General features: G+C 34.1%; 1 protein-coding gene across 9 annotated transcripts in view; it reads right to left on the reverse strand.

The window, feature by feature from the left end:
- Positions 1-23,091, reverse strand: part of LOC121370381 (protein phosphatase 1 regulatory subunit 12A-like) — a 94,775-nt gene that overhangs the window by 65,132 nt on the left and 6,552 nt on the right. For 8 of the 9 annotated variants that reach the window (XM_041495568.1, XM_041495567.1, XM_041495566.1 and 5 more), the window contains exons 2-10: positions 11,280-11,410; positions 10,506-10,627; positions 9,002-9,161; positions 8,420-8,564; positions 7,456-7,530; positions 7,057-7,124; positions 6,240-6,412; positions 4,571-4,614; positions 2,627-2,785 (exon numbers count right to left, since the gene is read on the reverse strand). In XM_041495568.1, the coding sequence (XP_041351502.1) occupies positions 2,627-2,785; positions 4,571-4,614; positions 6,240-6,412; positions 7,057-7,124; positions 7,456-7,530; positions 8,420-8,564; positions 9,002-9,161; positions 10,506-10,627; positions 11,280-11,410 (1,077 nt within the window). The remainder of the gene's footprint in view (positions 1-2,626; positions 2,786-4,570; positions 4,615-6,239; positions 6,413-7,056; positions 7,125-7,455; positions 7,531-8,419; positions 8,565-9,001; positions 9,162-10,505; positions 10,628-11,279; positions 11,411-23,091) is intronic. The other variant, XM_041495564.1, reaches the window with a different exon arrangement.

Here is a 23,091-nt window from a genome sequence, read left to right on the forward strand (position 1 = left end):
GCTCAATACCAAATTTGCCAATTGTGAATTTCTAAAACAATTGGCAAATTTTATTTTCATTTGGCAAAAGAATTTCATGGAATAATTGATATTTTGTTAAAAACATATGCGTGTTTCTGCAATTTTTGGAGTTTAATAGATAATTTGGCAAAATTGTCTGCTTACTCAGAGCTAGCCCTGAAAAGTCACAGTTAACAGGTGCCCTGGGTGGCCATTATGAAAGGGTTTGACTGCATATATTTGTGTAGCAAGAAAAAGAATGTGCCACAGTGTATTTTTTTAAATATTACAAAATGATACACATTACATTTTGGTGAATTTAGCTCAACAGTTTATTATAAGCCTAGTTTGACAACAACTGTGATTCATTCTGTTAAAGAAAACAGTGTCTTCTAAATAAAAGAAAACACTCTTTTACGGTCAACAACAGAAAAACAATTATATAATGATAATAAACCTAAATATGGTAAATGCAAAGATGTTATATCTAATTCTAAGAAATGAACAATTGTCTAAAAATAAACAACTACATATATATTTGTCAAGCAGGGCCCAAACTTAAGAATTTGTTACCTAAATTATCACATAAAACAATTTTGAGCTTAACTATGTCTATTTTAAACCAGTAATTTTTTCAATGAATAAATATAACTTAAAAAGCAAAATATTATCTCCTCAACCGATGGCAATAATTTTTATCCAGCAGCAAAAACAATTTCCCTCATTAAACTGTCGTTGTTAAGTTCGAGCCCTGTGACTGAATCAAGATGCAACTAAATGCTTAATTTCTAATCTAAAACCATGTACCAATATCTACCATGCAACATACAAGTAAGGGATGTTCCACAACTGATCACATGCGAAGGGCAAGAGAATTATACCCACCAACCATAAACTAAAATTGTATTTGAACTAAGTACTGGTATGTAAAGAGAAAACATTGCTTCAGGCATAAAATAATTGCAGTGCCCCCCACCCCATCCCTACCCATGTAATCAGTTTTGGAACACCTCTAAAGTACTCAGAAATAATTTCAGCAGAAAAAAGCAACAAGAAAGTAATGAAATATTGCAAGTAAGTACTACAAGTTAAAAATATTCTTTACTTAAAAAACCATAAAAACCATAAACCTTTGTCTTTCTTCAAGATGTAGCGAAATGTTTAACTTTTAGTGTCAATATTTAACTTTTAATACAACTGTCTTTTACAGAATTAGATTTTCAAAGTACATGAATCTAATCAAAATATAATGTTATTGTTCTCAGAACACTAATTTAAAAACAAACTGTTTAAAATTTAAAAGAAGCAATATGCAAACATAAGGGGCAAGCTCCAAGATTCTAAAGCACCCAAGTGCTGTTCTTATACCATTACACCACAAACTTTGCATCAAACTGCCAATCAATGTATGATAAAAGTTAAATGTAAATTTAGTAGCATGTTTTAGTAGTCTAGCTACTCTTTCACTGTACGACACTTTTACGAAATGTTGCAATTTAGAATATATAAAGTGTATCTTCATAAAAACTTGCTAAACAATACTTAAATAACTTGGTCAATATTATCACGGACTTCTCACTTTTTGTATTTAGCACAATTACAATAACCAAGATTTTTGTGTTTCTGCCTGATATTCTGCTTTATTTTATTATCTACAGTTGAAAACTACCTTTAATACTACTCATGTTCTTCTCTGAAGATATAACTATTATTAAACAAGCCCAGACATTTTTTTTAGTTTTCTATTTTGGTAGCACATCTTAATTTTTAAAAAAGGACTTCCCTGAATTTTTTTTACTTTTTAAAAACTCCCTATTTTTGCTCCAAGTGGAATTGTACTTTATATGATTCCAAAATTTTCAGAACCCTGTTATGATTTAACATCTGACTATTATTAAAACAGACATTATACAAGGACATAAAAAAAATATGATTAGTGTTTTAATATATAATGGCTCACTATGGGACAAATAACTCTATTAACCATATTTTAATTTGGAACAGTGACAACTGACAGACCAAGCACTGTTTAATGAATAATCCTCTTTATTTATTAATTTAAATCATATGAATAATTATTAAGTTCAGTTACAAAAAACTTGCAAAAACCAAAAAATTCTAAATTTTTAAAGTGCACTACAAACCAACTCATACTATTAAATATGGTAACTAAAAAATTTGAAATTCCAGTCATACCTTTTGCTGCAGGTAACATAAACAATTATTGAACCATTTGCAAAAATTACATACATCTAATTGTACTTTTAACATTATTTCATTATCCATTAGTTTATTTAAATTTCTTTTAAAAGTAATAAAAAAAAAAATCTTAATTACATTTATTTTACAACCTATTGTCCCACAATATAAAACAGATGAAAATTGAGTTTTTAATGAAAGTTACTTTACGAAAACTTTTATAATTTAACACTTAACATTCACAGTAGTGAGTTGTTAAGAGAGACAGACATTTGCATTAAAAAACATTGGACGTTCCAGAAAAATTAGCCCAACACAAGAAAGAATAGAAAACAGAAGTTTATATTAACTACATTTTTGCAGCAGAAAAGGTTAGTTCTCAAGGTATTAGTATTAAACACTGCAATATCAAATTTCTTAAACTTACATCCTCAATTTTAGTTACGATGGCATTCTGCTCGCCATTTCTTACAGTCTCATCTGACCGTGAAATGTTTTCACTTTCCGAAACCTCATCTATTTTGGGCATCTCAGTTCGCTTGAGATCAACTCCAGCGTGGCTGGGGGTGAAGTCTTGTTCCCAAGGCTGCATGCAAACAAAGCAATAGTCTAGTCTACCTCTACACAACCTAGATAATTGACAGGCTTTCCTCCATTTTAGTTTTATTTTGGCATATAGTTCACTCATTTTAAATTGTTATTAAAACAGAATTTACTGGTACTAAAGACCGGTTATATTCTATTCCCTATTTAAGTAATTTAAAAGAACTAAATTTTATGAAGATCATGAGCTTTTACAAACTAAATTCTATTTACATTAGAGTCAGGGCAAGGATTGACATGCCCACATCCAGAGTTTAAGCTGTTGCTTGCCAAATTGCCAAATGCAAATTAAAGTTGAATATGGCAAATATATTTCATTATTAATTCACCAAACAGCCAATTCAAAAATCATCTGTCCATGTATTGTCATTTTTACTGTTTGGTTAAATGAAACTTGAATTTGGTGACTGATTTTCTTAGCAAATTCACCAAATTGCTAATATTTTATGGGCTTCAGCCTAAACACTGCATATCCACCAAGTTTCAAGGCATCCACACCCTGGAATAGAATTCTGACTTTGCCAGGGAAGGAGGGGAGAGTAGAGTGACAGGGAGAACATATATTGTAAAAGTTCATTTTAATTAAACATATCTCCTAACTTTAACATGTGACTAAACTTGTCACTTGTCAGTTCTCCTGAAATTGCAAATTAGTCAAGGGGAGATAACTGTCCAATGACTAAATGTCCAGTCAGATCATCTGTGGCTGTGCTAATAGGAAATGAATGGTTAATCTACTTAATTGGTAATGTATGGTTAATATACTAAGCTTAAATTTAAAAAAATAAATCCAAAATGTTAGGTAAGAAATAAATATTATATCTGAATAAAAATGTAGATAGCTACTTCTAAGTACATTATCAAAATAATGCAAAGATACCCTCAAAGTTTAAAATGACTTCTTTTTTTTGGACTAGAGGAAAGTCTGATGAAAGATGCATTTCCCACCACAATTGGAGACACATTTGATCTCATGCACAAAACATATATATAGAACGCACGTCTTAGCATATACAATAGCCTGTATATTAGCATACATATACATACTTTACCAGCACAAACATTTACATACAAATATATACATCAAAATTTAGTTTATAATTTTCAGTTTCCCCCCGTTATAAGTCAAATTGCTTCAAAAGAAAAATGCAGTAGCATCTGCTATTAACTGGACGTCTCCATGATTGAATATATACCATAGGGATTGACTTTGGTGAGAATTGGCAAGAGTGGTCAACTGGTTTGACCCACTGCACGTCAGGACAGCATTCTATCACCGAAGTATATCCCACCACACAAACCACCAGAGAAAAGCCTAAAATGCTTTTAATAAAAGGTTATTTAATGATGCATAAAATGGAGTATCAGAATTGACATCCCTAAAATGATGACATTCAAAAACTTCCATGATGTATAAGAATCCTGTTATTCCATCTGTGGTCCAAATTTGGCAACTGTATATCAGGTAAAATGTGTTTCAAAAGAAATGTAACACTAAGAAAGTTAAACTAAAGACTAAAATTGTCCTTCTTCAGATAAACTAAATTGTTTTTTGCTAAAGAGTCAAAAGGTCATATCTAACATGTAAGACCAATATCTTTGTATTTTAAAATATGTTATTCAGTTTGAATTAAAAGTTTCTTACTGTTTCAAATATTTCCCAATGCAAGCCATCGTACTTGTACATAATGGATAATCTTAGAACTGTGCTGACAATCAATAATCTACAGTGAAGTATAAAATGTGCCTTTAAGCTAGAGTTAATTACCTTCTCCACATGAGATGTCTGTTTGTTGAGTTCGTTCTTCCGTTCTGAAACAAGAAAACATCATCACAGTAAAAACTAAATCAGTGTCAATGACACAGAATGCCTTACACCTAACTTACAAGTTACAAAAATATAGCATTTTACGGTAAATAGATATTCAAAGGTGAATCATGCTATATTCAGTTACTATATTTAATATTTGGAAGATCCTTAAAATGATTAGACATTTATAATCTATCAGTGTTGTGGTTTCTATATTATGTAAGATACATCAGATTTCAACATAAAACTGATGTTCATGTTGGACAATGGAATTAGGAATGGATTTTATCCATCACTTTATGCATTTCTATGACATTTGATTATTTGTATTATAATTAAGAGAAGAAATGGATTTTACATATTTCTTTACATAGTTCTATAACAGCAGACAATACAGCTCTGTTTTTAGATGGTAACAAAATGAAGAGGAATATAGTTTACATATTTTAACATTAAACAACATGGCTCTATTTTTACAATTTAATTAAAAGAGGAATGGATATGGCAGTTTTCATATAGTAATTAAAACAGGAGGAATGGATTATGCCCGTTTTCAAATTGTAAATAAAAGAGGAATGGATTATGGCTTGGCTTTTAGATTGTAATTAAACTAACAGGAATGAATTGTGATTCTGCTTTTAAATAATTAAGAAAAAAAATGGATTAAGGCCTGTTTGGGTTTTTGACATAATAATTAAAATAAGCGGAATGGATTATGGCTGCTTTTACATAACTAAAAAAAGAAATGGATTACAGCTGTTTTTACATAACTAAGAAAAGGAATTGATTACAACTGTTTTTACTAACTAAGAAAAGGAATTGATTACAGCAGTTTTTTACGTAACTAAGAAAAGGAATGATTACAGCAGTTTTTACGTAACTAAGAAAAGGAATGGATTACAGCTGTTTTTACGTAACTAAGAAAAGGAATGGATTACAGCTGTTTTTACGTAACTAAGAAAAGGAATGATTACAGCAGTTTTTACGTAACTAAGAAAAGGAATGATTACAGCAGTTTTTACGTAACTAAGAAAAGGAATGGATTACAGCTGTTTTTACGTAACTAAGAAAAGGAATGATTACAGCTGTTTTTACGTAACTAAGAAAAGGAATGATTACAGCTGTTTTTACGTAACTAAGAAAAGGAATGATTACAGCAGTTTTTACGTAACTAAGAAAAGGAATGATTACAGCAGTTTTTACGTAACTAAGAAAAGGAATGATTACAGCTGTTTTTACGTAACTAAGAAAAGGAATGATTACAGCACGTAACTACGAAAAGGAATGATTACAGCAGTTTTTACGTAACTAAGAAAAGGAATGGATTACAGCTGTTTTTACGTAACTAAGAAAAGGAATGATTACAGCTGTTTTTACGTAACTAAGAAAAGGAATGATTACAGCTGTTTTTACGTAACTAAGAAAAGGAATGATTACAGCAGTTTTTACGTAACTAAGAAAAGGAATGGATTACAGCTGTTTTTACGTAACTAAGAAAAGGAATGATTACAGCTGTTTTTACGTAACTACGAAAAGGAATGATTACAGCAGTTTTTACGTAACTAAGAAAAGGAATGGATTACAGCTGTTTTTACACAGTAATTAAAAGAACTCAAATGGATTTTACCTATTTCTTTACCGGTCTCCTCCGACTCGCCTTCTTCCTCGTTATAACTCTCGGCCTTTTTGTCGTCCTCCTTGTTGTGGAAAAGATTGGCTTCGAAAGGTGGCCGCTCTTGCTCAGCTGACCTGTGTAGAACATTCTGCTTCTGATCCCCACTCATACGAGTCACAGAGCTCCTGAAGAACACACGTTAGAAATAAGTAAATACCATGAGTCACTGAAATAATTTTATATCAGATCGTCATACAAGAAATACTAATTGTCAAGTCATATTTCTAATTTAATTGCAGGCCTCTGAGAAGTTAAAAGTTTTTATCTCATTTAAGTGTTATGTATAACCCCCCCCCCCCAAAAAAAAATCTGCTACAACCATGTATATGATGTCCTAAATTTAAATGTGTAAATGAAAGATGGGTTCCAAAATACTAGATTTGCATGAGTGCATGAAACTATTTGTCACAGAATTCTTTTAGAACCAGTAAAATATACACTTATGAATGAAGGTACATAACCATTTATCGAATTCAAACTACTGAGATTATATTTGTGGAATATTTTCAAATGGACATTATCATGCCAGGAATAGATAAAAGAACCTGGTTACTGAAAATAATATTCATAAAACAAGACCTGTGTAAAGCTACAAATCAATGTGGCAATTGCAACAATTTGCTCTAGTTTTAAAATATCTGCTACCACCACAAGCATCTTTTTCAATTAACAGTATATTTGAAGGAATAATAAATACACACCAACCGAGATGAAGGTTAGAAGTAGCAAATAATACATTAAAATGTGTTACATCATCACAAAGATTTACCTTCTCTTTCCGGTCTGACCCTTCGTCTGGATTATTTCTTGATCCATTTCAGCGGCCTTGTTTTTCAACTGGAAAACAAACACGAAGTATGTCAAACATCTTTCATACCTATAACTGATTATTAAACAGACATGACAATAAGTCCAAGCAAGTCCACAATATTAAATAAGAATCAATCAATCAACCATTTTGACACAAGCTAACATCCACTAAAGGTTCAAGTAGGTCTGTTTTAGGCACATCTTCCGAATTTCCTGTTGAATGTCCTAGACAGGGCTACAAATGTTTTTTAAATGTATAAGTTATGGTATTGATTTGTTTGAAAAAAGTAACCGCATTGTATGTTATTAGACTTATGGCTGGTCTATTTAAATTAAGTGTGTACTCCACAAAGCTTACTTGAATTTGTTTCTTCTTCAGATCTTCTAACACGACGACCATGTCCGTATCAGCAATATCAAAAGGTGTTAGTCCCTGTGAAAAAAGTGAAACATTTATCTTACAACACACAAATACAGTCACTGCCTGATCCAAATTCTCTTTACTATTTTTATGCAGTGAAAAAGTATGCACAAAGCAGATACAGTAAAACACACTGCTGTACTTATTACAAATATGCACACTTTCTTTACTGTTAAATTGCATATTAAGCACTTGTTTTTATCTAGAAATTAACAACACACACATGATAATATGATCAAAACCCCCCCACAAAAAAACAACCACACCATATGTGCTCATTATGCTCATTATGCATACCAAAAACACAAAGTTAGTGGAGAATCATTGGGGATTATTAATCATGAACTGATTATACGTTATGGTCCTTTACAAATTAAGAAAGGTTCAACAATTTAGGTTGGTTAAACAGTTGTTATAAAATTTATATCCTGAGTGAAATACTTCACTTGTCATGAGCTTTGGTATCTGATAATGAACGTTAATTTACATAATAAAACCCTGATATTTGCAAGAATTCTTCAGAATTAAATGTCTCACCCTCCATAAACTTATTTGATACCAATGACAATTGCATCCATAGATGTTCATGTCAATGCATATAAAAAAAATCTTTAAACCTATAATTGTTTTTAATAATAATAATAATTAAATTCCATTAAAACTTTAATTTAAAAATAAAAAAATAATTTGTTTCACAAGCAATGTGTTGAACATCCATAGAGCTATAAATCAAGTTTTACTGATGGGAGTATTTGTAGCTTATAAAAAAAAAAATGGAGCTAAAAACAATACTTCAATGTTGAACTAATCACAAAAGTTGACAGTGCTGCCACCTCTGAAAAGTAATACCTATACCTTGCCTTTTTTATTTCATAAAAATTAGATAAAACATTATACATACGGCATGGTCCTTCTTTTCCATGTCACACATGTTTTCCACAAGGACTATACAGGCTTCATTCTGTCCCCAATGAGCAGCAGCATGAAGCGGAGTCCACCCATCATTGTCTTCCGCATTAATATCAACACCAGCTTGTATCAGGATACTGGAACAAACAGAGAAATACAGCATTTCAATATCAACCACATTATTGTTTACTTTTTTGTAAATCAGTTTCAACAAGCAGATCTTTTAGCCCTACAAGATTTTAAATGTGGAAAGTTTCGATGCTCAGGGAAGATAAAATATATTCATGGCGCATAAATTTCTAGCAAAAAACCCCAACGGTATTACATGTTTTAAAAATAAATTTATGATAGAAACTTATGCACAAATGTTTTAAAAATTAATTAATATCAGTAACTTGCATACAAAAAAAAAGTTTTGTAAATAACATTATGACAGCAACACATGTATAAGATGTTTTAGAAATAACATTATGACAGCAACATACATGTATATATAAGATGTTTTAGAAATAACAATATGACAGCAACCATTGTGCAAGATATTTTTTGCCGATATTCTACTGATAAAGCTTACTTCATGACTTTGATGTAGCCCTTGGCTGCTGCGACATGCAGAGCAGTCGCACCAGACTTGTGGTGTTTCTTCTCCTTGACTACCCGACTGTTTAGCCATTGGTTTGCATCCATCAGCATTCTTTCTTCTTCATTTCGCCTCGCTGCATCTGCATCAACTCCTAGTCAGCAGAAAAATATAAAATTAGCAACAACTTTCAAAATTCTGGACAACTTGTCTTTATAAATATATACTATTATGCCTGTAAGCAACAATATATTTTACCAACAGAACAATCTAGTGACTGGCTCTTCAAAATACAATAAATGTATTATCTGACCTGGTTTAAACTGAAGAACTGAAGCAAAATTCAAATTAAAAATGTTATTTATTTATTATCGACAGTTATTAGATCTCTGTATTACTTTAACACTGCCTGTTAATGTGTAGCAGACTGTACCTTTAAAGCACGTCAAGACACAAACAAGTGGAAACATGATCACATAAACAAAACACAGGAACACATGGTATTGCAGATCACATTTAATTTACTACAAGTGTAGTAATGTCTATAAACACAAAGGTGTAATGTGGGATTGAATATCAAAAATGTGGTATTGATATCAGTAATGTGGGGTTGGGTGTCAGTAAAATGGTTCACTTCCTCACACTACGGATTAGGGTTTAGGTTGCAGTCACCACTGAGGTTACCACTTTTTATTATATTCTCTTTTATTTCTTTCCATCAGTATAATATATATGTATGAACATGAACCAAACTTTTATTCTGACTACAGATTAAACCATGACAGCTGGCAAGATATGTCATGCGAACTCAAAAACCTTCAGAAAATTAGCAAACATAGCAATTTCAAGCTTTATATCATTTCTACAATAAATGCATGGAACAATATTTTTAAACTGAGTAATCAACAGTTTTACAGATTGTTCAGTTATATTAAATATATCTGCAGGTGAATTAATTGGTTACCTCAAACATGCATTCAACTACAGTACTTCCAGCTTATACATGTACATGAAGATAAAACTAACATTATAAAACAAAAACATTTTACTGTAAATCATTAATGAACAGTTTATTTGATACCGTACATGGAAAAGTGTCCAGGTTAAAACAGAATATCCAATGAACTAAATATTAGTTCTACTACTGAAACAAACCAAAATACTGATTCCTCTGAACAAAAATGTTCATGGTGTTAGACACTTTAATAAAAAATTTAAGATCCAGAAGCCAATTTCACAAGACATCGTAAATTTACGCCTGCAACTAGCAGTTATACTGATCATACAGAAACTTACATCATTTCAGAAGATGGAGCATTTTAAGGACAAAAGAAATTGAAATATGTGTACTTCAAACTATAATTGCTGTTCAGTTAATAATAATAAGAATTGTAGTTTAGTACTGGTAGTAAATTTATGTTTATGTGCAAAACTAGGCTTGCAATGTTTGGTAAAATTGGGCTCTGAAGTTTACAATAATAGTAAAAAAAAGTCCAACCCTGTTTGTCCATTTCTTCTTGCAAGAGATTTTCCATTTTCTCTTCATCTTCACAGATGTCAATTGGAAGGTCACCATCATTATTGACTGCAGCAATGTCTGCACCTTCCTTAATGAGGTACCTGAAATATCAATGTGTTTCAACATTACATTTAAGGCTTCTCAGTTATTTCTTTTAGGGGCAGTAAACAAAAAAACAAAACAAAAATGCAAACTGTGCAAATCAGTTGACATAAAAATTTGCCTTCTTTGTATTGTTAATACCCTTATGAATCTGAAATAAATAAAAGACAATCCTTATAATTAAATTTGAAACATACATGTACCTTTTAATAAGAACACAAACTTCATGTTTTACTTTGAATTCTTTTTTGGGGTTCAGGTGTGTGTGTCTTGAACAATAACACTCAATAATAACAAGCATTCCGAGAGTACTGCTAAAGCAATATATGCCTACTACCAGCACCAACAAACATGTTTTATGTCCAAAGTTCAAAGGCCATAACTCTGTAAAAAATTAGTAAATCACCATGAAACTAACTCAAATTATTTCTGTAACAGTACATGATAAATCTACTAAGTATATACAAAATTCCTACTCAATATCTTGAGGCATTGTAAAAAAAGGTCTGGAAAACTATAAGTGGGACATATGGATGAACACACACAGACAGAATCTGTAATGAATCAAAGGACAACTGAATTAAGTCTCAAGGATAAAGGATAGTAAAAGGAACATTTGTTTTAACAACAACAATCCAACAGACAGTTTACCTTGCAATTTCTGTGAACCCACATGAGGCAGTAGCATGCAAGGGAGTCCAGCCCTCGTTGTCACAGACATTAACATCAGCGCCATTGGCAACCAAGAACTCTACCATATCCAGGTTGTCATCAATGCAGGCCTGCAAAGCAACATACAACATATATGTAAGTGACAATTAATTTCACAGTCAAACAAGAATTCTGAAGAATTAAATGTCTCATCTACCATAAAATATGTTGATGCACTGTGATGAACATCCATATGTATACAAGGTCGCTATAATTTTAAAAACAATTTTCACTGACACAGGACTTTAACCATTGTCAGAAGAGTGTACCTACATGTATCTCTCGCCTTTTTATTTTACAAAGGCAAGAAAAAAACCCCAATCTAGTGAAGGTCTAATGTGCTGCAACCTACCCCTGAAGAGTTGTTTGTCTACCAACGGACACAGTGACATACTTTTGCTCATGCTTGACATGTCTGATGTCATAACATTGATCAGATGGGGTTGCTGGTTTTATGGTGAAAAGTATGGTTTGGCCGTAATCCTATATAAAGTTAGAAAATACTGACTAAATCTAATGTCTTGGAAGTTGCTTTTAACCAAATGTAATGCTTTACTATTTAATATATAAAAGCATTTTCAATTACCTTTCTGAGGATTTTCCCATAATCATCTAATAATAATACGTTTTCTTGATATTTTAAATGGGATTTTTTAAAATTATTATAGACTTTACTGTTTGGGAACTATCACTCTGGCTCTCCATCACTCAACTGAGTTCAAAGACAAGAAGAATAAATTTTAAAAAAATGTATTTAACATATCAATGCTCAATATAGTATTTATTTAGCATATCAATGCTCAATATAGTATTTATTTAGCATATCAATGCTCAATATAGTATTTATTTAGCATATCAATGCTCAATATAGTATTTATTTAGCACATCAATGCTCTATGTAGTATTTATTTAGCAAATCAATGCTCAATATATACTCTTCAAAAAAAGAAACGTAAAAGGGTACAAATGGGTTATAACTCCGATTTTATGTTTCCTGCCGGTTCATGCTTTGTGAATATAAGGTCATTGCATGTCCCAAACACATTCCCACGGTTACATTCGATAAAACGCAGCTACTGTACAATAAAGTTTCAAAATGTGAATATTCGCAAAAACGCAGCCACGTGCAAACCATGTCACCACTGCAAGTGCATTGTCTGCACGTGCAACATGAACACCGACAGTATAAAAGTGCAGGGTGTTCGCTTGCATGGCCTCTGTATCTGGCCGACAGTTGACAATCCAGGACATGCCACGTCTCAGTGAACCGCAGAGAAACAATGCCATCGGCCGACTAGACGCAGGCGAATCCAGAACGGCCGTTGCCAGGGCATTCCATGTGTCCCCAAGCACCATCTCCAGACTGTGGGACCGTTACCAGCAACATGGATCAACACGTGACCTCCCCGGGCAGGACCGCTACATCCGGGTACGCCACCTTCGGGAACGATTGACTACTGCCACCTCCACAGCCGCAGCAATACCAGGTTTGCGCAGGATATCCGACCAGACCGTACGGAACCGCCTACATGAGGTAGGAATTCGTGCCAGACGTCCAGTTCGAGGTGCCATCTTAACACCACAACACCGTCGACTCCGACTGCAGTGGTGCCAGATTCATCGACAATGACCTCAACTGCGATGGAGACAGGTGTGGTTCAGTGACGAGTCCCGATTTCTGCTCCGACATCATGATGGAAGATGTCGCGTGTATAGGTGTCGTGGTGAACGTTATGCGGAAAACTGCGTGCAGGAAGTGGACAGATTCGGCGGGGGTAGTGTCATGGCGTGGGCAGCCATCTCACACACTGGCAGAACTGACCTGGTCCACGTGCAGGGCAACCTGAATGCACAGGGCTACATTGACCAGATCCTCGGGCCACACATCGTTCCAGTTATGGCCAACGCCAACGCAGTGTTCCAACATGACAACGCCAGGCCTCACACAGCACGTCTCACAACGGCTTTCCTACAGAACAACATTAATGTCCTTCCTTGGCCATCGATATCACCGGATTTGAACCCAACTGAGCATCTATGGGACGAGTTGGACCGACGCCTCCGACAGCGACAACCACAGCCCCAGACCCTGCCCGAGCTGGCAGCAGCCTTGCAGGCTGAGTGGGCCACCATCCCCCGGGACGTCATCCGTACTCTGGTTGCTTCAATGGGCAAGCGGTGCCAGGCAGTTGTCAACACACGCGGAAGCCACACCCGGTATTGACTCCAGATGACCTTAACCTTGGTGGTGTGTCCTATCACTTACTCACAATGGACTAGAGTGAATTGTGAACAATCCTGCAACTTTTGGTAATTATCGGACTCACCATTCAATAATTAAATCAATTCTCCAAATGTTACGACAATGTGGTTTTGCGTTTCTTCTTTTGAAGAGTATAGTATTTAATATCTTAAATGGCTCCCCATAATTTAAGTTATGGGAGCAATAAATCACTCCTCTCTATTTTGTTCAAGACGAGGTCTGTAATAATCAACCAATTTTCAATTTCCATAACTTTCCATGACCCAATTCAAAATTTCATGCCTTTCCAGACCTGGAAAAGGACATCTGCAACTTCCTTGACTTTCTAGGATGTCCATGAATCATATACACCTTCCTATGTACAATGTATATCTTCTTAACAATATGAAACTGAGAAATCTTAAGTTTTTACAATAAACATTAAGTCGACTGCCATCAACTAGTTTGATACATATATATTTCTTTTTTATTAATCTTGTTCTTTTAAATTGCTTATACATACATGTATCAAATGCTGCTATGCCTTAATGGACTGGGTGTCAATTGACGGTTGCTTGCAATTACTTGTGAAACTTAACATCATTTCAAACACAGGTATTCACACCTCTGATACCGATAGGTGAAATGCAGTACTTCTTCAGTACTTACCTAACAAGGCATGGAGCACTCATCACTCAATCTTTTGACAAATCCTTTTTTAATTGTCCCAGATGGCATCTAGGAACAGTGAACAGACACCATGATGTTTATTAACTGAATGTAGATGTGGCAATCACATTTCAGAGATGTATATGTGGATGTGTGTGTGTGCGTGCATGCATGCATGCATATCCATGTGCAAGTCTGGCTGTGTCGATCGTAAAAACAAAACCATCAAAATGTAACAAAGTTTCCATTATATTTGCTTGATTTAAGATTTTATATTTATTATGCATAACCAATCAAATAATGATGGTAAATTAAAAAATTTATGTATCAGTAGTCACATTTTTAAATGTTTGCACCTTAAAAAAGCCTAGTAAAAGGCCTGTATCGATCTCACCTTCCAACTACATTTATGTTGAGGAAAAATTATTATAATGTTATTATATCTACAAGTAGGTTCGTAAATATAAATAATTTATTGGTACTTGTTCTTGTCTAGTTATGCAGAGGTTAATGATATGTTGGCGTTTTCAATCCTGGTAAAATTTATATGCTCAGTTTGAGATAAAAGTTGTGCATTGGATCATAGAATAGAGGACAAGTATTGTCATCACAGACATACCTGATTGCAGGTGCTTGTCATGCGACCTGTCAATTAGTGCTAAATGGAACTAGACTTGCAAAAGTCATCAATGCACTTTTGAGTTCAGTTTTGATAAGCATTAAGGAGATAGATAATAATCAGCGCATCAAACATTCAGAAGTAAATGCACGTGATAAGTGTATGTAAAATATTAAACAAATTTGATTTGGTGACTTAGAAAAATAATTCCAATTATTTGATATATGATATGCATGTAACTGCATTTGAAGAATTTATACATGTAAACGCATGCCTATTCAAAGAGTTTATTTAACATTTGTATTTTCATACTGTGATTGATACATACACAGATTCACTCTCACACACACATGCACGCACGCACGCACGCCCACACAAAACTATTATAGTACACTACATACTGTAATTCATAGTACATTACACATTGCTATAGTCCTTGTTCTAGTCAGTCAGCAAAAACCTCGGGAAATTCTTGGAAATAAATAAGGTGTGGTACAGCATTAGATTTCAAGGAAGTACAAGAGATAAGGGTTGGGAGCTTCATGTGTACACAGATGTAGGTCAAAGCCTACATTGGTATATGTGTGTACATCATACTACATGTATGTTGTGTATGATTCTTGGAATTGTAAGGTCAACAATGCACAAAACAATGCCTGATGAACTATCAACAGTGAGTCTGAACCAAACAGTTAACTGATCAGTGTTACTATAGTGGTATACATAATATTTATGATTAGATTTTTTTTACTGCTCTCAATAAAATAGTTTAGTTTAATGATGCCTCTAAAGGTTCTTGGAAGTCAAACATTTCATAATTCTAACAGTTTTCCAAGAGTGTAGAAATGGAAAATATTTTACTAGCTCACCGGACCAGAATCAACTAAAATTTATTAGCCTGCAATAATTTCTACTAGTCCGCCAGTCTATAGAATAATATATTATAAATAATATTATAATATACAGTGTCTTCACTCCAAATGATATATAGATATATTGACACAAATGTTTTAAGAACACCTGGTAAGTGATCAACATCACATGGCAAACAAACTCAAAAAGACAGATCGCCCGTCGGACTGGTAGTTGCATTGTTTAACTCGTCCGTCAGAATTTTTACTCGCATTTGGCGAGCGGGCGAGTACTTTCTGCACCCCTGGTTTTCACAGGACACCCAAGTGCTATATTACAGAGGTTTTGCAACCACACCTTTACTGTTACGGATAGTGATAGGTCACCACTTTGAGTGTAGTTGGTGATGTTATAATGACTTTGTTATCATGGATTCCTTGCCCCATGTCTGTATACCTCTGATGATGTGTTTTACACTGACGTCATGTATTTAGTATTACCGTATTTAATGCATAACAAGTACCTTTTTATTAATATAAACACTACAGACATCGTATCAATTTGCTTTCCGCTCTTTACATTTAAAAGGCCTGCTACACATAATACATTTTGTGGCTAATATATAGAGGATTCGTCACAAGTATTTTTTAATATGGAAAATATCAATTGAGTCTATGTTAATCGGTATTTGTCGAGGCTCTACTGAGACAAATACCGATTAACTAGACGTGGCTGATATTTTACATATTAAAAAACACGAGTAGCGAATTCTATTTATCCTATAACACTTCTAAAATAACATTTTAATTCCATTTTTAGTAAATCACAATACTAAAGTCGCCGCCATCGGTAATATGACATCATCACGATTAGCACAAATTAGTTTGATGTCACGCATTTTAACTAAATCTCTGAAAACGTTACGATCAGGTACACAGGTCTTGTTGGCTTGTAAGCAAATGACCCATCCACAGCAACACATTGCCTAGAGACCTTGCAAATTTATATACCATTATTAACCGGGTTAATACACTAAAATTATCACATGAATTTATGACATGGATATCATTGGTAAGTTATAGGATAAATACTTTTAAAACATAAATTAACAACCCTTCTGAGAATGCTGCCATATTGGTGTCACTAATCATGCTAATCTGCGAAACTAGGTAAACGATAAGTACTGTTACTGAATCATATTTGGCCGAATTTATGAAAGCCATTTCTCTTAAACGCAGGTGTTTAAGAATTGTAAATTTGGCCCATTAATTAGGATTAGATATCAGTATCTGTGATTGTAGTGGTATAGTTTTTGTGAAAACTCTCTATTTTTCTATAAGCCTCAAGGGATCCAGACTTGGTAATTCTTTGCTAGTGTCATATTATTTTAGCAAGATTTGATCACAGATGTCTTCTAAGCATTGTTTCAGTAGCATCTGACCCATGATACATGCAAAAATCTTGCAAATATTGTTTTGGGTTTTTTTAAAGTAGCAATATGCATTTGACAAGCATTTGTGCACAGTGGTTTGTAATTTAAGATAAAGGACATATTGTTTACACTAAATTGTTGTTTACATCATTAAGTTTAAGAACATGCCACAATTTGGAAACCTTATAACAGAAGAATCTGTTGTATTTTTATAACATATGTTTAAAGAAAAATGCAAAGAATATCTGTTGAGTATATATGTATGTGTGTGTGTGTGTGTGTGTGTGTGTGTGTGTGTGTGTGTGTGTGTGTGTGTGTGTGTGTGTGTGTGTGTGTGTGTGTGTGTATGTATATATATATATATAGGCACTTTCCAACATCGGACTGTACATACATGTACCATGATCTTCCTTTGATATACCAGCCATGTGGCACTGGCTGGGATGGGGTAAAACTAACAAAATGCCAAGGGGTTAATACTACATTGTAAGCACCTAAGTGAGCACTCTACCAACTAACTCTAGAAAACCCTCTTCACTTCATCCTTATTCTACCCTGTCTGTTTCGAATAATATCAATACTGAATACTTAGTGCTAAAAATATTAAAAACTTATGACCAACAGTTACATATAGTACATGTGCTAGATTGGCACAGACTTGGGGGTTTTTTCAGTGTGTGTGTGTGTGTGTGTGTGTGTGTGTGTGTGTGTGTGTGTGTGTGTGTGTGTGTTAATGACTGATTACCAAATTTGGTTTTGATGTTCATTTGTGAAATAAAAACTATTAATTAGTATTACCAATTACAACACTAAACTCAACCCAACTGTATTAATTTTTAGAGATGGGCAGTATTGAAATTTGAGGTTCAGTATCAGTATTTTGGAGGTGATTTACTTCGGTATAAATACGGTATTCAGTATTGATACCATACCAATATCAAGCAGTATTTTTGGTGTATTCAGCTTTAAATGCATGCCCGTATTAAGTAAATAAGTTTCACCTGCAAATTTCATCTAAATAAAATTAAATTCAATACACAAGGCCTTTATCTCTCTCTTCTTTTCAACTATTTTGTATTTGTCAGATATATTGGTAATGCCTTATTAAATGGCAGATAACATTTTTCAATACCAAAATTTCGGTATTTTGAAATTGTATCGGTACGGTAAATCGGTATTCAAAGCAGGACTTCTAGAATTTTTATAAAATCCACTAGCCATGGGATCAGTAAGTTAAAACATTTACCAGCCACAATTAAAAATCCACTAGCCCTACTTTAAAGTAAATACAATTTTACTAATGGTAATAATCAGATATGTCACCCAAAGTGGAAGATAAGAGTTTAAAAACATTAAAATTTGGGAGTTAGGAGTGGGGCCAAGATATTCATATTTACAAAATAGACTTAAATGCAGCATTTGACAACTTTTTTTTCACTAGCCGTCGGGCATGGTAGTAGTAGTTATTTACTAGCCCAACAATGAATATCACTAGCTATAGGAGTAGGGCTACCATAATCTAGAAGACCTGGGTATTGACATGATACGGTACAATACCGAACGTTATATGTATACCACACAGCTCTATTAATTTTCATATTTATAATAAACCTCAAAGAAATACACAACAAATTAAAAGGTGAAACACTTAAGAGTTAACACTCATAAAGAAGAAAAATAAACATAATTTTGAAATTTTATTCAGCTCAATTTAGAGTGCAGGGTGTGTCATTTGTGAAATATGTGACAAGCCAACTCAAAAAGTGGTGTTTCATCTGACCAGCAAATTCTTGTGATTTCATGTCAAAAACTAGTATCAACGTATCAAAGATTCAAAGTACTATTGTGTCTGACTAATTTGCATGTCCATAAAGACAAATAGCAGGATTTTTGTTTTTATCTCACTACATGTACATGTAATTTGGGCACAGAGGTTTGGTGATGATGATAACTAGTTTAACGTGCCCATATACCACTAGGGTTTCGAACATGCCCATCCCGAGTCTGACCTCCGATAAGATCGGTGGCCTGACACGGGATGTGGGGAAGAGGTTTGGGTTTGTGTTTTTTTTTGGGGGGGGGGGGGGGGGGAGTTTTGGTCTATTATATACACAGTGAGGTATTTTTGGCACCATAATGTTATTAACAGACTATGAAGGGTTGTACATTCTTGATATTCAGAAATGCATTGCGAGTTTTAATGTAAATAAAGCTTAACATTCAAGCTATAGGATTTCAAATTTGGGAAACATTTTTTTGGCCTTATGATAATGGTAACCCATCGAAAACTATATACAGTGAAACCTCTCAAAACCAGACCCTCTGTATACCATAATTCCCTCAAAATCAGACCCTCTGTAAATCGGAATTCGCTCAAAACTGGACCCTCTATAAACAGGAATTCCTTCAAAACCAGACCCTTTGTATATAAACCGGAATTCCCAGATGTCTTGTGCGGCCCCCTTTTAAATATCTGTACAGAAAAAAACCTCTCTAAACTGGATACCTCTTAAAACTAGACATTTTACTTGGTCCCGAGGGTGTCCAGTTTAGGAGTTTCACTGTACATGTATATCCATATATTATTTTCGTTGAAAATTGGTACACGATATAATAATCATGAGAAACAAAATTTCAGATCCGTGATTTTACCGATATGCTACCGGAAATAATAGTTTCTGTGAAATCCGAAGGCCTGACATTTCAGTGATTTTGAGATGAAATATTGTACGGTTAACATGTTTATACTTGCCAGTAATTTGGACATTCTTATTTTGGGTACAGTGTTTATCACCTTGACTTTGGTGCAATTTAAAGTCATGGACAGATATATATACACTCATGAATACATAGACACATACCCAGGGCTCACCCTGTCCATTGCCAACTTAGCCAATTGCTAATTTTTACATGAAGTGGCTATAACATTTAGTCATTGGCTAATGAAACATTCCTTTAAAAAATTAACCACATTTTAATAACTTTTAGGGAAATGAAACGTTTACAATATCTAAAAATGAGCTAAACCAAAATTCATTCTAGTGTGAGTCCTGTGTACAACCACAACACACTATTACACATTAAAAACACAGGCACCCCCAAACACATCTATACACCCACACAAACATATACAGGCATACCCATATAAACATACACACACATACACAACCACATAAACATAGTCACAGTCACATACACAGATAGACACACCCAGGGCACAATATTTCACGCGAACCGCCGTTCTGTTCGCGTGTCGGTTACGCAAAATTAAATTTACGCGAACCGCAAATCGGTTACATCGTGACCTGTAGACGTTTAGAAATTAAAACTTGCAGACTTCACGATTACAGTAAGTTTATTCATGCAGACATACTACTAGTATTCTGACACATGTTTTAGACTGATTTTTAGATACTTGATGTGCAGCAAACCAGTAGCCAACGGTATATTGCAACGGTTGTAACTTGCGACCAAAGGCTCCTAGCAGCACTGGAAGATTGACCGCCCCACTCTAAGAAGAAATAGGAAGCGGGGTCGGCCCCTACTACTCTTTTCTAGACTTTACTTTGCTTTATAGTGATACCATCTCGTATCCTCCGGAGTCGGGCCCATCCACACCACTATACCAACCCATGACGACTGGACTATACCCTAGTCTGATACTCTCTCTCGTTCAGACGGATCCGGTTTCTCAAGATCTGTATTTCAGCACAGCACTATACCTTCAACGTCTATTGACTGTCAATCTAGGGGTTTTCTTGACGGGATGCAACCCATCTCGTCCCTTTAAGCTGTGCACCCAAATGGCCTTAACGAGGCCACTCGCGTGGACATATCGATCGGACTTTAACTTTTAGATTTGCGTTCAAAACTTTATGTCGAAATTACTTCTTTTTTAAAAAATATTATTAAATAGTCCGATCCTCTCTTCTTTCTCTTAGTTAATTTTGGACTGTCCTTCTAAAATGCTCCAAATTATATAAATATTCGGCCGAGCAGTCAATTCTTTTTATTTTTGGCTTGTAACCTTTAACTTTTTTACTAATTGCTATTTTCAAAATTCTGCCCATTTTCAAACCCCCCCCCCCCCCCCCCCCCATCCCGAGTCAGGCCACCGATCTTATCGGAGGTAGGACTCGGGATGGGCGTGTTCGAAACCCTAGTGGTATATGGGCACATTAAACTAGTTATCATCATCTTCATCAAAGGCTCAGTATAGAGTCGAGCCAAAAGTTTTAAAGAAATGTGCACGGACCGCTAAGGCACCTAAATTATCTGCTGCTATTCTATCTTTAAAGGTATATATGTAGATATAATATTGGATTGCCTATAATTTTACAAAGGTTGAACACGGTTTTAACATAAACAAAAATGTCACAAAAGCTAAAAAATACTAACATCGCATAAGGAGCTTTAAATAACAAACATTTGGAACGTCACTGTAGTATAGAAGTACCAGCGATAAAGTGAAAGTACCATCGCCACCTCAAAATATCAGTGTCAAATTGTGGTCTTTTTTTTTATGTTATTATAAGATTTATTTTTATTAATCAAATCATGCACCAGTGAGTAGCCTGTTTTATAGTTCAGAGGAACTGGACATTTGTTGTTTGGGATTTTGGTGGGGTTTTTTTTAATCTGGTGTATACTAAATTTTACAAATTATCAGTGACAAATGGGTGCCTTTATTTGTTATTTATATAAAAAAAAATATTAGTCTAATCATGCACCAGTGAGTGACTGAGTGTTTTGCATTATTCTTCAGAGGAACCAGGGAATGGGCATGTTTCCTACAAATGTATCTATTTTGTTTCAGTACTGGGCTGATATTAAGTCCTTTTACAATAGTGTTAACTTCAGAAAGCTGCACAGAGGTTCTAGAATACGGTGCCCGAGAACAGTGGTTTTTAGATTCGGGCAACTAAAAATTACTTTTTGCGATCCCGATGGCAACTGGTGAATAATAATAATAAATCTACAACGCTACGATCGTACGAGAACAAAGGAAACATCTACAAGTCACTTCTTTTGATTTGCAAGCATTAAAAACTGTTTTATAAAACGTTTTCTTTTGTATTTTGTTTTAACTTTTATGTTTTAGCTAAAAATTATGTATTTAAAATATATTTTCAACATAACTTTGAGGTAACCAATCAGGTAATCCACAGGTTATGCAAATATAATTCACGTAACCGAACAATTGGTTACCTAGGTAAAAACCACGTGAACCGACTTCCGGTTACCTCAGATTTCGAAAGATTGTCCCCTGCACACCCATACATAAACATACAGACACACATTTAAACATATGTATACAGACACACCCACATAAACATGGACACACCCACACAAACATATGTAAGGTGGTTTGGGTAACTGATTTCAAATATTATTTATGGCCTTCAATTTGATGCTTGCATGAAATGTTCCAGATATGGCTGCCAAAGGTGAGCAAAGCAATCCAGTGCTTGTCTTTTCCTAGTGAATTCTGCTATCAAAGGGCTTACCCCGTACCAGCCACCACGGAAAGTATTTCCTGTCAATAATTTCAGTTTGGCTTTAGAAGAAAAGCATAAAATAATAAAAAGACTGCTTATAAAGTTCTATCCAACTTGAAATAACATAAAATAAAAATAAAAATTTTATCACAAAAAGTGTTTAGGAAATAGCAATTTTCTATTTGTTTTGGTGTAATTTGTAAGATAAGATGAAAAAAAAAAAAAAAAAATCCACAGAATCAAATATGTTGCCTACCATCAAGTGATTGGGTGAAGAAAGAAATAATTTGTGATGTAACATTCTCATTCAGGATTAATCTACAATGTATTCTTTAAAAAAAATAATTAAAAAAAAAAGATTTAATTTTTAAATACCAGGTATTATTGATTTAAGGCTTATATAGTTTGTGAGAAATTGTGCTAAATGCAAAAGCTGAGAT

The sequence above is a fragment of the Gigantopelta aegis genome, chromosome 4, assembly GCF_016097555.1.
Source record: "Gigantopelta aegis isolate Gae_Host chromosome 4, Gae_host_genome, whole genome shotgun sequence".
Classification (NCBI taxonomy): domain Eukaryota; kingdom Metazoa; phylum Mollusca; class Gastropoda; order Neomphalida; family Peltospiridae; genus Gigantopelta; species Gigantopelta aegis.